Below are 12,603 nucleotides of genomic sequence, written 5' to 3' on the forward strand. Positions count from 1 at the left end.
GAGAAACCCCCCAAAAAAAAAAAAAAAAAAAAAAAGAAGAAGAAGAAGCTGTACCAGTTTCGGCCGCTAGTTATAATGATGACCGAGGCCTGTGCAACTGGATCTTATGTTAGACAAAATAATATTACTAATAGGTCCCTCCCCTCAAACCATGGTGTCCCAGATGAAGCTGCACTGGGACTGGCAGAGTCTGGAAACAATTTGGTGAAACCAGCACTGAGATTGTAAAACTAGTCATCATCTGAAGACAGGCCTTTTGATTCACATTACTCCATGCATTATCCAACACAATGATGGACTCGAACAAATATTGGTGAGACTGATGACATTTTCTTATCATTTATTTTTTCCATGACTCGGTCCTATAGTAAGTCATTTCCGATTAATTTTTGTAACTGGATTAAAAAGTTACGAAACTTTTAAAGTGAAACAGTAAAGTAAAGGAAAGGTTCAGAAGCTAGGAGTCATTCTTCACTTTTGCACTTCTGAATCCCTTTCCGAGTGCTCACCTCCAGGCTGGCGATAGCGGAGGTGCCGGGGAGTTGAGGGGGATCTGCAAGGTGAAAGTTCTGTGGCATCCACTGCAGGGGAGCTTTCCACTCCTGTTCGGTCCACTGGTGTAGACTCTAGGACTGCTGCTTAAAAACATCATGCGTTTTAACAACCAGGCCGTTAGAACAAGAGCTTCTTGTCAGTATCAAGCATGGAAACACAAAAGTTCATTATAGATAACAAGCATGCCGTATTAGTCTCCATTTTTTAGTGTTGTAATATGCAATCAAGTTACTCCTCAGAGCATGCTACTGATGCTAAACCTAAATATGGACCTTTTCTAACTTTGTCTTGCTAACCCCCTTGAGTCTGGCTGACTCTGGACAGCCCCTTCAGTCCAATGCAACGGCAGATATTAAAAAACCAAGTGGAAGGCAGTGGATCCCTTGCCTACCAGAATGGTTTTGCTTTCTTGTAGTGGGGAATGAGGAACTTTTCCAGATTGCAAATCAGATTAGGATCAGACTTCATTAGTTCCCTGCCTGGGTTACTCCTTAAGCCAAGTAAAGTTTGAATCTCTATCAACATGCTCACCCCAACCGCCAGCCCTTATCTCACGCAGGAAGCCCTGTGGGCTCCTCAAGACCGACAGCTGCACTGCTCAAGATGGCAGCACATTGAACGTGTGGCTGTGTGAATTTGCGCTAACTCAAGTGCCATGACTTTCGGTTCTCCACTTGCACAAGCCGAGTTTCAAATGCTCAGTAGCCACATGGGGCTTATGGCTGTAGTACCGGGCAGCACAGACACAGAGCATGCATCCTGCCAGAAAGTTCTACTGGGAGCTCTGAGACAAAGGGACAGATAAGCAAGTGGAAATGTTTTAAATGAACTGGGAGAGTGTAAGAAACTTTGTGCCTCTTTGCTGCTGCTAAGATCTCCAAAATAAAATAAAAGACACATCATTCTCAGGTCACATAGGTGATTGCTAGAGACATTGCTATACCCGGTGATTTATTAACCAAATAAAACTACAACTTTGTGTATGTTCTCTCAAAGAAAAGGAATTATAAACATTTAATAAATTGCCAACAATTTTTCTATGTCACCCCCGTGGGGCTTTTCATTAACACATGAAACTTTGGTGTCATCGCCACTCATTTGACATGACCCCTGTCAGCAGAACTACTCCCGTTTGCTTTCCATTCAATATTCCATTCAACGAACCACAAAATCCCTAATGACTTATATATAGCCATTTTTACACTTGCATGTGATCTACCCATTTGGAAATAGGACCGTAACATCGCTCTTTTGAAACATAAAAAGGCCAGGGAAGGGAAATGTTTAGAATCTTTCCTTGAATGGCATAATTACAGTAAAGCTGGCAATGATGCACGATGCAGACAAAAAAAAAAAAATCAGTGCTTAGCTGTCAGTTTTATTATTTTCTAAATAACTCCCTTAAAATGCAGTAATGGAAGGCATCTGCTCTGTCAGAGCAAGCAGAATACCAAATACATGCCCTTGGTCTGATTCAAACATTCATTCATCTTGGGAAAATGAGAAAATCATTAGTCAGCAATTACACAGAACCCCAAACCGTTCCAGTGAGAGAGCTGGACAGGAAGTGCTGAAGGAGGAAAGTGCAAAATGATGCAGCAAGCCAGCAGGCACCTACAGAGAGAAGAAACTAAGCCAGTGTGGAGCAGGGGGTTGGAAGCGGGGTTGGGGGTAGCACTTCCTTCTGGCATGTTCACTTTCAATCAAGCTCCATGCAAACAGCTTTGCCTGCAGGATGAGTGGGCAGATGTGGGCTCAAAACAAATGCTAAAATCAGGAGCACTTTCAGCCCACAGGCAGGCAATTTTCAAACTGAGAACATAGAAACAGACACTAGTGCTGCGGGCTGCACTGCAGCATCAGGCGGCTGTGGCCTGAGCGGTCACCAACCGGGAAGGGGCTCAACTGCAGTGGGCAGCCCTGGGCTCTTCTTATCTGCCCTGGGAATTAATTTTTATCGGGAACTCATCATCAGGTAGAATCTGTACATCTGAGTCAGGCTTTTTAGAAGCACCTACACTGGAAGAAAGTAGGAGCTGCCTGGTAATAAGAAAGGAGGACACTGGAACCAGCAGATGGCCTAATGGTTATGTTGCTGGATTCCCACGTAGACAACCACAGTTCGCACCCTGGACCTGATGTCTTAAAACTCACGCCGGGCACGTGTGCATGTGTGTCCAAAACCCAGAGAGAATGGAGGAGAAGGGATTGTGGAATCACCCTGGGGTGGTGGTGGTGGTGCATGATTTTTCATTTTCTCTCTCTCTCTCTCTTTGGCAAGCACACATGCCCTATAGCAGAAATCTCTCCAAAAAATATAAAAAGAAGGGTGAACACTAGTGAATGTTGGGGAAGCATGGAACAGATTTGAGGACTGGGTTGGAGGAACATTAAATTGCACTTTTTCCCCCTAAGCAGTTCATTGTCTCAATCATTTGGGGGGCTATTTCCTATTCCTGTTTCCTAGTTCTTCTATCCCTTCATGTCATGTGACATTCTCTTGCCAGAAAATATTGCGAGGCTAGCATTATCACTGCAATGACAATACAACTGGACAAAGGCCACTAGCATTTTTCAAAGAGCCTACCCTGGAAATGTCTAACTGAATGGCAATGAGCACAGCCAATGGCCTCAGTATGCATGTAATGGGCAAAACTCGTAATAATATTATGTGATAAGATTGTGTGGGGCTGGATCCCAAAGTGAAGAGCAGAGAATAGAGTATAAACTCTTGGCACAAGATTCTTACCCAAGTTTGCCAACTGTTTCAAGCATTAACATCATGTGAAGCATGCACAGACATCTTTCAAATTAAAGACAGACCAACATCTCCCTTCAAGACAAGACAGCAGAACAAACACAGCAGCAACTTTGGCTTCTACAGATATCACATGCATGTGTGCACATGCGTGTGCATGCACACAGGCATTGAACTTGCAGCCTGATAAGACTTTCCTAAAACTATTCATGACTAATAATGCCTACACACCAATGCAAAAGACAGAACACAATCTATGATCCCTGTTTCATTTATTCAGAAAAATGCTAGAGAGACCATGAAAATTAGTCTTAATTCTAAGCTTTCCAGTCACAGTGCTTCCTTTATGAAGATCTGTAAGGTCAATTCTTCTCAAATTGTTCTCAATAGCCAGAAAAGAGGTGCCTACACAACCAGTATTTCTAGCTTTCCATATGACTCATATAATTGATTACACTCTTGTTTTTATTCTGTCAGCTGAGAAGCTCAGGATCGAAGTCACAGGGACTCTGAAAACTTTAGAGAGATACACAGTACTCATTTTTTCACTAACGATAGCTTTGGCCTCACATCACTTTTCTCCCTTTCTTTCCACTGCCCAATGTCCTTACATATTTTATTTTTAACCCGGTCGGTCATACGATGTATCTCTTTGAATTACCACCTTACTATTTTTAGGTATAAGGTGGAAAATGAATACATTAAATGAAATTAGGAGACAGCTACAGAAAGGGAAAAGAAATAAAGATACATAGAAGTGTCCAGGAACAAAGTGCTCAATGAGAAGATTAACAGAGGGGTCATGAAAAGACTGAGAGCTGAGGGGGATGCACTGGTGAGTGAATGCCACTAAGATACCCAGACAGCAGAGGTGCTGTTATCTCTGGAGGAGAGGTGGCTCTCTGGGCTTCATAAAATGCCATGAGCCCTACCCAGACATAATCTAGACATTCCTCATCATGCTCAGAGAGCAGAGCTCAGCATTTATAGTGACCTGGAACTACAAAATAATGTTTCTAACCTATGAACCATGTGAATAAACTAAATCTAGAAAAAAATTAACTCTAAATCATTTGTTTTGGGGAGATCTAGTAAGAAATAGAGGCATTAAGCCTTCACTTTTAGCCAATTCTCTGAAGTGAGAGAGAACCTAATATTTCTGCCACATCTTGTTCACGAGCCCTCTCCATCTACTGGCCCCACGCTATAATGACCAAAGCTGATGTGACACACATGCACGCACCATATGACAGAGCTCTCCAGGAGCTGCAACTGTGTCCCCAAGGATCCGCCTCTGTTTATGTCTGTACTGACAGGTCTTCACAGTCTTTTGTCAGTGTTCACCCCCGGGAGTTTGATCCAGTTCTGTTTCTTTATTTTGGTCTTTTTGTGCTATGCTTTGAATGTGTCTCCCAAAGTTCACATTCTGGAACCTTTATCTTCACTAAAATAATGCTGAGAGGTAGGACTCTAAAAGGTGATTCAGTCAGCCCTTGTGATTAATGCCATTGTCACAGAAATGAGTTCATCATTGAAGGAGCAGGTTCCTTATAAAACGGTGAGTTCAGCACCCTTCCCTCACTCCCTCCCTCACATGATGCTTTCCACCACATGATGATGCATCAAGAAGGCCCTCATCAGATAGTGGTGCATGATCTTGGACTTCTTAGTCTTTAGAACTGCTCATTATAAATTTCTGCTCATTATAAATTATCTAGTCTTAGGTATACTGCTTTATCAGTACAAAACAGACTAATAGATCCCACAAGTAATATTCTTTGAGTTTATTTCCTTAGGAGAAAAACTATTGATTTCTACTCCATCCTTAGATAGCAGCCAAGTAGGTTTTATGACATGGCATTGGACGATGGCTGTACACTCTGGCTTGGGCTTTGAAAACCAGAACTAGGAAGTTGGTGACCTAAGTGGAATACTCTGTGCCCAAGTTAACACAGTACACACTTAATCAGGGAGGTCAATGGGTAACTTGACTAAGGACATCCAGAACTATGACCTACTTTTAGACTGTAATCTAGAAAGGGGTATATTTTGCTGTTGCTTTTCTATAAAAGAAAAAAAAAATAATATCCATACAACTAGGCCTTAGCCACAGTAAAATGCAATCTCTGGGAAATTTAAAAAAAAAAAAAGAAAGAAAGAAATATTCTCCCCTTATACCCTTTCAGATGGCCACCATTAAAAATAAAAGTGGGACCAGCAGATGGCACAATGGACTCCCACTTAATCTATCACAGTTCAAGTCCCAGACCTGGTGGCTTAAAATGCATGCCGGGTGCATGTGTGTGCATGCCCAGAATCCCAAGATGAAAATGGGGGAGAAGGGATTGCAGCCTGGACATCCTCCCTGGGGGGTGATTTCTCGCTTTCTGTAGCTCTGTCGCTCTCTGTCTCTTTGGCAAGCACATACAACCTATAGCAAAAACCTCTCCAAAATAAAAAAAAAAAGTAACAAGTGCTGGTGAGCATATGGAACCCTTGTGCTCTGTTGATAGGAATGCAAAATGATGCAGTCACTATGTTAATCAATATGGAGTTTCCTCAAAATGAAAAACAGAATACCATATGATACAGCAATAATACTCCTGGATATATATATCCAAAATAATTGAAAGCAAGATCTCGAAGAGATATTTGCACACACATGTGTATAGCACTATTCACAATAACCAAGAAGTGAAAGCAACCAAAATGTCCCTCACCAAATAAATGAAGAAAGAATGTGTGGTATATACATATAACAAAATATTACTCAGTCTTAAAAAAAAAAAAAAAGAAAGAAAAAATTCCTATCACATCTCTAACATGGTCAAACTGGAGGGCATTATGGTCAGTGAAATAAGCCAAATGCTATGGGATTCCACTAAATGAGATAGGTAAAGCAGTCAAACTGATAGAAAAGGAAGTATAATGATATAATGAGGCTATCCAGGGAGTAAGGGGAGGAGGAAATGGAGGGGTGTAGGATTTCACTTTTGCAGAATGAAAAAGTTCTAGAGATGTGTTGTACAACAATGTGTATGTACTTAACCCTATACACTTAAGAGTGGTAAAAAGAAGGAGAAAAAGAAGGACTCTTTAGGAGAGCTGTTGTTTTTAAGTTTATTTGATGCTAGATGGCCCTAGTAAAGAGTTCTGCCTACAGGGCTGCCCCTAGTGGCCTCAGAACAAGACAAAAGCAATGATGTCCCCTATTCTCAGAAATGGCATCCACCTTGGGTGGTTATCACTTAGCCCTTGGCTCGTATACTCTCTGTGCCTAGAGGTTGCCCTGTCTTCTCTCTCTAGTCCACAGATACATCATTCTTGGTTCATGGTGAAAACTTCCCTATTCTGCTCACCAGGATATACCTCCCCTGCTTTCAATCTTCTGGAGCACTCTTTCTACACCTTTCGTACCGCCTCCCTTATAGTTACGCTGCATCTACATTAGCCACATAACTAGAGTATGAGGGATGAGGGTCCCGTCCTACTTACCATATTCTACCGTCATGGATCTACAGCATTCAGTGCCCTGCACTGAGAAGAGTCTCACTCAATGACTCCCGAGTAGACACTACTATGTCCTTATCTCAGCCCCAGGAGCAGTGAATCCATAGCTTCGGAGCCACTAATGTCTGACGTTGAAATACTTTGCTCCTAAAGCTCTCTGAGCTCCAAAGAACATGAGAATCCAGACTTCTCCTCTCCTGTTTAGCGAAACCAATAAAGGAGGAGAAAGAACATCCCATTTTCTGGAAGACTCCTGTATTTCTCAGGTCACTGTGCTCCAGAGGCAAGATTTGAAGCCCAAGTCGTTCTGTCTCTGGAGGCTTCCAGGCACTGGAGCTGGATGGAACCCCAGGCACCCTTGGTGACCTGTGCACTGCCTCGTTATTCCCAAGAAGAACCCATCATAATTTTGCTAATGCTTGTTGTTCTAATGACTTTTTAATTATCTTCCCTCTCCTCCTCCTTAGTTGCTAACTTGTCAATTTAGAGAATTTCTTGTTAAAAAGGGTGCTACTTTTAATGATGACAACCACTACTGTTAAAATTCCATTAAGTACTTCACTCAGGAAGTTATTTAAATGATCGGAGCTACAGAGCACAGATAGGCTTCAAGCAAGTAGCAAATACAGGGTCTGTGCCTCTATATGGGTGATAACGCTTTGAAATCTGGACACTTCGTCAGATTTATTGCCCAGTTTCTACTATGTTATTGATCAATAAATTAATTATTGTGCAGTTTTTAAAAAGCTCTTTGATGGGAGCAGCAGATGGCATAACGGCTATGTCCCTGGACTTCCATGTAGTCAACTGCGGTTCGAGTCTGGACCTGGTGGCTTAAACTCACACTGGGTGCGTGTGCGTGCGTGCGTGCATGCCCAAGATCCCAAGAGAAAAATGAAGGAGTGGGGACTGTGGTGTGGCCATCCCTGCTGGAGGGTATTTTTTGCTTTCTGTCTCTCTGTCTCTCTCTATCTTTCTGGCAAGCACATGCACCCTATAGCAAAAACCTCTCAACCACAAAAAAAAAAAGCTCTTTGATAATTTCACAGTGAAACCATTTTTTTTTTCCCATTCAAAACACTGGATTTTTGTTTGTTTGTTTTTAATTTGCTATAGGGGCACATACATTTGCAAGAGAAAGACAAAGAAAGTGGGAAAGTGAGAAATCATCCCCTAGGGAGGCTGGTCACACTACAATTCCTTCTCCTCCATTCTCCTCTCAGAATTTTGGGTACACACACACACACACACACACACACACATGTACCCAACATGTTTTTCAAGCCACAGGGCCCAGGGTTCAAACTGGCCTTTGGAATCCAGTTGCCTTAACCACCATGCCTCTGGCTGGCCTGAAACACTAGATTTTGAAAACAACTAGGACTACCTCCTCCAACCCTCTCATTGCACCAGGTGAAGCACCAAAGGCCCCTTAACTAGTCCACTGAGAGTTTTCCTTTGATCATTCATTCAGCAAAAATATACTAACTGCCAGGCCTGGCCAAGGCACCGAAGATACAAGGTGAACAAGACAGACAAGATCACCAATCTCATGGAGGTTATCCAGGGAAAGACTGTCCTGACAGAGAGGAGAACAAGTGCAAAGGCCCTGAGGCAGGAGTGACTGACATGTTTATGATACACAAAAAGGAAATATTTGTGACTATAGTCTAGTAGGTGAGGAAGCATGGCAGCAGCAGGGATGGGCAAGGGAGGCAAGATCTAAGTCTCATAGCATCTAAAGCTTTGGGGGGAAAGAATACACTTCATTCACGGTGTGATGTAGTCACTGGAGAATTGAAGCAGGAAACCATGCTGCCTAATCCACATTTTCAAAACCATTTGACTGTGTCATGGATAATGACCACTGTCTTTGATTTTTCATCCTAAAACTCAGTTGTAACATGGAGCATTACCTTCATAACTACACTAATGAAGTCATTTCAGTGCTTCTAGGCTTGGTCACTTGCAGCAGGGCAAGGCTGGAAGCAATATAGTGTTTGAAGCAAACATGGGTGGAGGAGAAAGCTCTGAGATTAGAGCCCACAGATGAGGTTGTCCAAAGTCTATCTCTGTGCAATGTATCTTGCTGAGCTCCATAGCCAACTATCTTACCCAAATTCCAAGAACCTTCTAGTAATACCATTCAGATAGGCTATTCTTTCATAGAAAACCATTAGCCTTTTACTCTAAGGGCTTAAGGATAACTCACCTTGCTCTCTGTTCCACAGGGCTAGAGGAAACTATAGGAATTTTCTAATAGCCACTGTATTCATTCTACTTTCTATGCTTAAGTAGGAAAGTTGCAAAGGAAGGGAACTAGGGTTATGGAGGAATGGTGGGGGAACAGGTGACCAGCAAATGTGGGGTATAATCACGTAAATATGCTAGATAATACCTCTTTGGATACTTCGTTTTAGCTTGTTACACAGATCCACACGGGGATTATCTACATTCTCTTCTACAGATCCCGGGCTTTGTTCTGGAGAAGAGAGGCCTCTGCTAAGGTCCAATGGTACTTTACTGCTGTGGGGTGGTGGGGATGCAGCAGGGCTATAGGTGGTGGTAGGAGTGCTGGATGACGAGGAAGTAGTCAGGTCCAGTGCTCCTATCCTTGAGTTCAAGGGAGAAGTCAAGGACAGCTTTCTGGTCCTCACTGGGGAGGATGTTCTGGACACAGCCAGCGGTGGTGGGGAAGAGAATTTGCGACATAGACGTGGCGATTTTCCATCTACCAAATGTTCACCTCTGTTATTCTGACTGGTAGCAAAAAACAATTCCAATGACCTAAAAATAAGAGCAAAAGCTATGAACAGACTGTAACCAAGGAAATAATGAATTCCCCTGATGTCATTCAAGTACATGCTCCCTTCGTTTGAAGGCTATGATATCATACTTTTCTTGCTAGATTTTCCTTCATCTAAATGCTACATGTATACTCACATTTGCCAAAGAAACACAGGCCGTTTTAGGCATTGTCTAATCCCTTGCTAATAAAAACCAGCAGCACTGGAGTCTCTGGGGAGCCTATTAAACAGGCAGAACTCAGGCTCCACTCCAGACCTACCAAACCAGAGCCTGCAATTTAACAGGACATGCCCCCCTGCCCTGGCTGATTCTTAGGAATATTAAAGTTTGAAATGTACAATTGTCAAAAAAAATTTTTTAAGGCCTAAAACAATAGCCAAGTTCCAAATAGTTCCAAATAATCACAAAGCAAAGGCCACTTGGAGACTTTGGGGTTCCCAACGCCTTCCCTAGGTAACCTTCTGTGACCTCTGCTTATCACCCTCTGCTGGTGGCCATGGGAAGTTCAAAGGCCGACAATGCCCTAGGAGCTGCTTTGCAGAGTGGTGCTTCTCTTCTGCACGGGTGATCCAAGAACCAGGAGAGCCATACTCTCTTGACAGTCAAATCTGGACATACCTGACAGGGATGGAGGTGAAAGGTCTCTTGTATATGTCAGAAAGCTTGGCCAGCACCACTGCAGCCGTAGTGAAGATCCGATAGGTGTGCAGAAAGGTGTTGAGGAAATCAATACTAAGAAACCGCAAGTCTGTCAGCCGCTCCAAGAGGCGCTCCACACTGGCATAACGAATCTGGGGCACTTTGCAGGAGTTGAGGGTTTTACTGAAGCAAATGTCAGTGTCATCTTTATGAAGACGGGCATCAGACCTACGCATAAGACAGGAACATGATAGCAAAACCGGGAGGAGGCTCCTTTCTCAGCCTTGTATTTCAGTATTTGTAAACACACACTTGCGTGTGGACTTCCCATTGCACCTGATGGCAGATGGAGACATGAGTGTGTTGACAGGACACACAGACGTATGACAAGGCAGGGCTGGGGGAACTCAAGTGTGCCATTGTAATTTAGGAAGGTCAAAGTTAATTGTGGAGGAGGTAATAATAATTCATTTCACTCAGTGGATTCCTTCTCTCTCCAGTTTGATCATGTTGTATTAGGAATGTGAAGCCAAAGCCCTCTTTAGGAGGGAAAGAAAGCATGGCTTATGCCATTAAGGATGAATGTCAGCAATATGCTTAAAAGGTGACCAAGCCTCTAGCCCCCAATCCAGAAGAGACACAGAGAGCCCTGTAATAGCCATAGTTGTTTCTTTTTTCTCACTTTTAATTTTGTATATTCGTGCTTCTTTTTATTCTTGAGTAAACTAACATGTTCTGTGATTAGGTAATTTTTTCTCTAAAAACCGTTCTTTGATCTATCAATTCTATTGTTCTTCTATATTTTAATTTATTACTGTCTGTTCTTATCTTAATTATTTCCTTTCTACAATTTCCTACAGTTTAGTTTCTTGTTCTTTTTCTTACTTCTTGAATTGGATGTCTAATTTACTTATTTTGCTCTTCCTGGAATATTAATGTGTTCAAGGCTAAACATTGTCCGAATTCAATTCAACCCATAAATTGTTAAATGTGACATATTATGTTTTCATTACATTTTCAGTATTATGCAGTATCACAAATGTCTTCATTAAAAGCAAAAAATAATGGGGGAAACACATTCTCCTGAACAGTATACCCACCACTGGTCCCCTGCAAGACTCTGCTTTTAACATTCTGTAAAAGCCCCATCTGGTGGTCCTCAGCCCCCTGCCCTGCAGCCTTCGCACAGCAGCTTCTTCAGGTCGACCAGTAAGACCACAGGCAGCCTTTGCTTCCCTTCTGAGAACCTCGCTCCCCCTCACTGCAGCTTCTTGGAGCAGGCAATCGATGAAGGTCTGGATTTCACCACTTGATTAAAGGATGTGCTGCAGGGCCAGTGGTTTTTGGGGAGCCAATTGTTTGCTAAAAATCAGTTGGCTTATTGTGAGTGCCCTTAATTATCTCTCTCAGCACTTTGAGGGATTTTAAATTATATATTTATTTTCTTTTGGATAAAAATGAATCAATAGCATTTTTAGCTTGCTCTTGGAATCTTCCCAGACTAACACATGCTCATCGCAGGCAGAAGCACTTCATCGGCAGGCCTGAAAGAGCATTTGAAATGAGCAGCTTACCCCTACTGGCTCAGGGTGGCCTGCTAACATTGTCGCATGACTAATCACAGAACACACAGGGGCATTTTTCGAGACCTTGAAAATGGCATGGCTCTTTCTTCTACTCTGGGACCCTCAACCATTTCACTTTTCTGGTTCTTAATTTTCTCCTTTGTAAAAAGACCTGAGACACTTATGAATCTACCAATCATTCCTGCAGATGGCTAAACTTTTTTCCCCACCTTTTTTCCTTAGTCTGTATACCATCTCAAGGAATATTTTCACCTAAGTGTTATGATTTTCATTCTAATCGTAGTTTGGAGCTTTGCATCTTCTAACTATAATTAGTGTATTCAAAACACTAGGAGAAAAAATATGTTGCAGGCAGCATGAAATTAAAATAAAACTGACTAAAACATTACGCTGCTGTCCTTCAAAATTGTGATTGCATTTTCATTTTAAGTAAGGAAAGGAAATTAAATATTACGAAATGATTTAATTTTCTTTTATTACACTGAATAGGAGCTTACTTTATTTCCTAAGGGACTCTCGAGAAAGATATAATGCATTTTTAAGCCTCCTATGATAATAGCAACTTCTTTTTGGTAAACACTTAAAAAGGCAATCTCGAGAGATCAAGCACAAATCATCTATTAACACTGGTAAAAGTTTTAAAAAGAAGTGAGTGATTACAAAGTGACGCTGTCTCGGTAACAAGACATAGTTACAATAGGATTTTTGTTTGTTTGTTTAGCTCTGAAAATCTTAGGTTCTTTCCCT

At 42.1% G+C, this 12,603-nt stretch overlaps 1 protein-coding gene across 1 annotated transcript in view; it reads right to left on the reverse strand.

The window, feature by feature from the left end:
* Window positions 1-12,603, reverse strand: part of RASGRF2 (Ras protein specific guanine nucleotide releasing factor 2) — a 289,250-nt gene that overhangs the window by 101,324 nt on the left and 175,323 nt on the right. The window contains 3 exon segments of the mRNA XM_006143501.3: window positions 510-635; window positions 9,222-9,610; window positions 10,250-10,498. Of these exon segments, the coding sequence (XP_006143563.1) occupies window positions 510-635; window positions 9,222-9,610; window positions 10,250-10,498 (764 nt within the window).

The sequence above is a fragment of the Tupaia chinensis genome, unplaced genomic scaffold (assembly GCF_000334495.1).
Source record: "Tupaia chinensis unplaced genomic scaffold, TupChi_1.0 Scaffold000099_1, whole genome shotgun sequence".
Taxonomy (NCBI): Eukaryota; Metazoa; Chordata; class Mammalia; order Scandentia; family Tupaiidae; genus Tupaia; species Tupaia belangeri.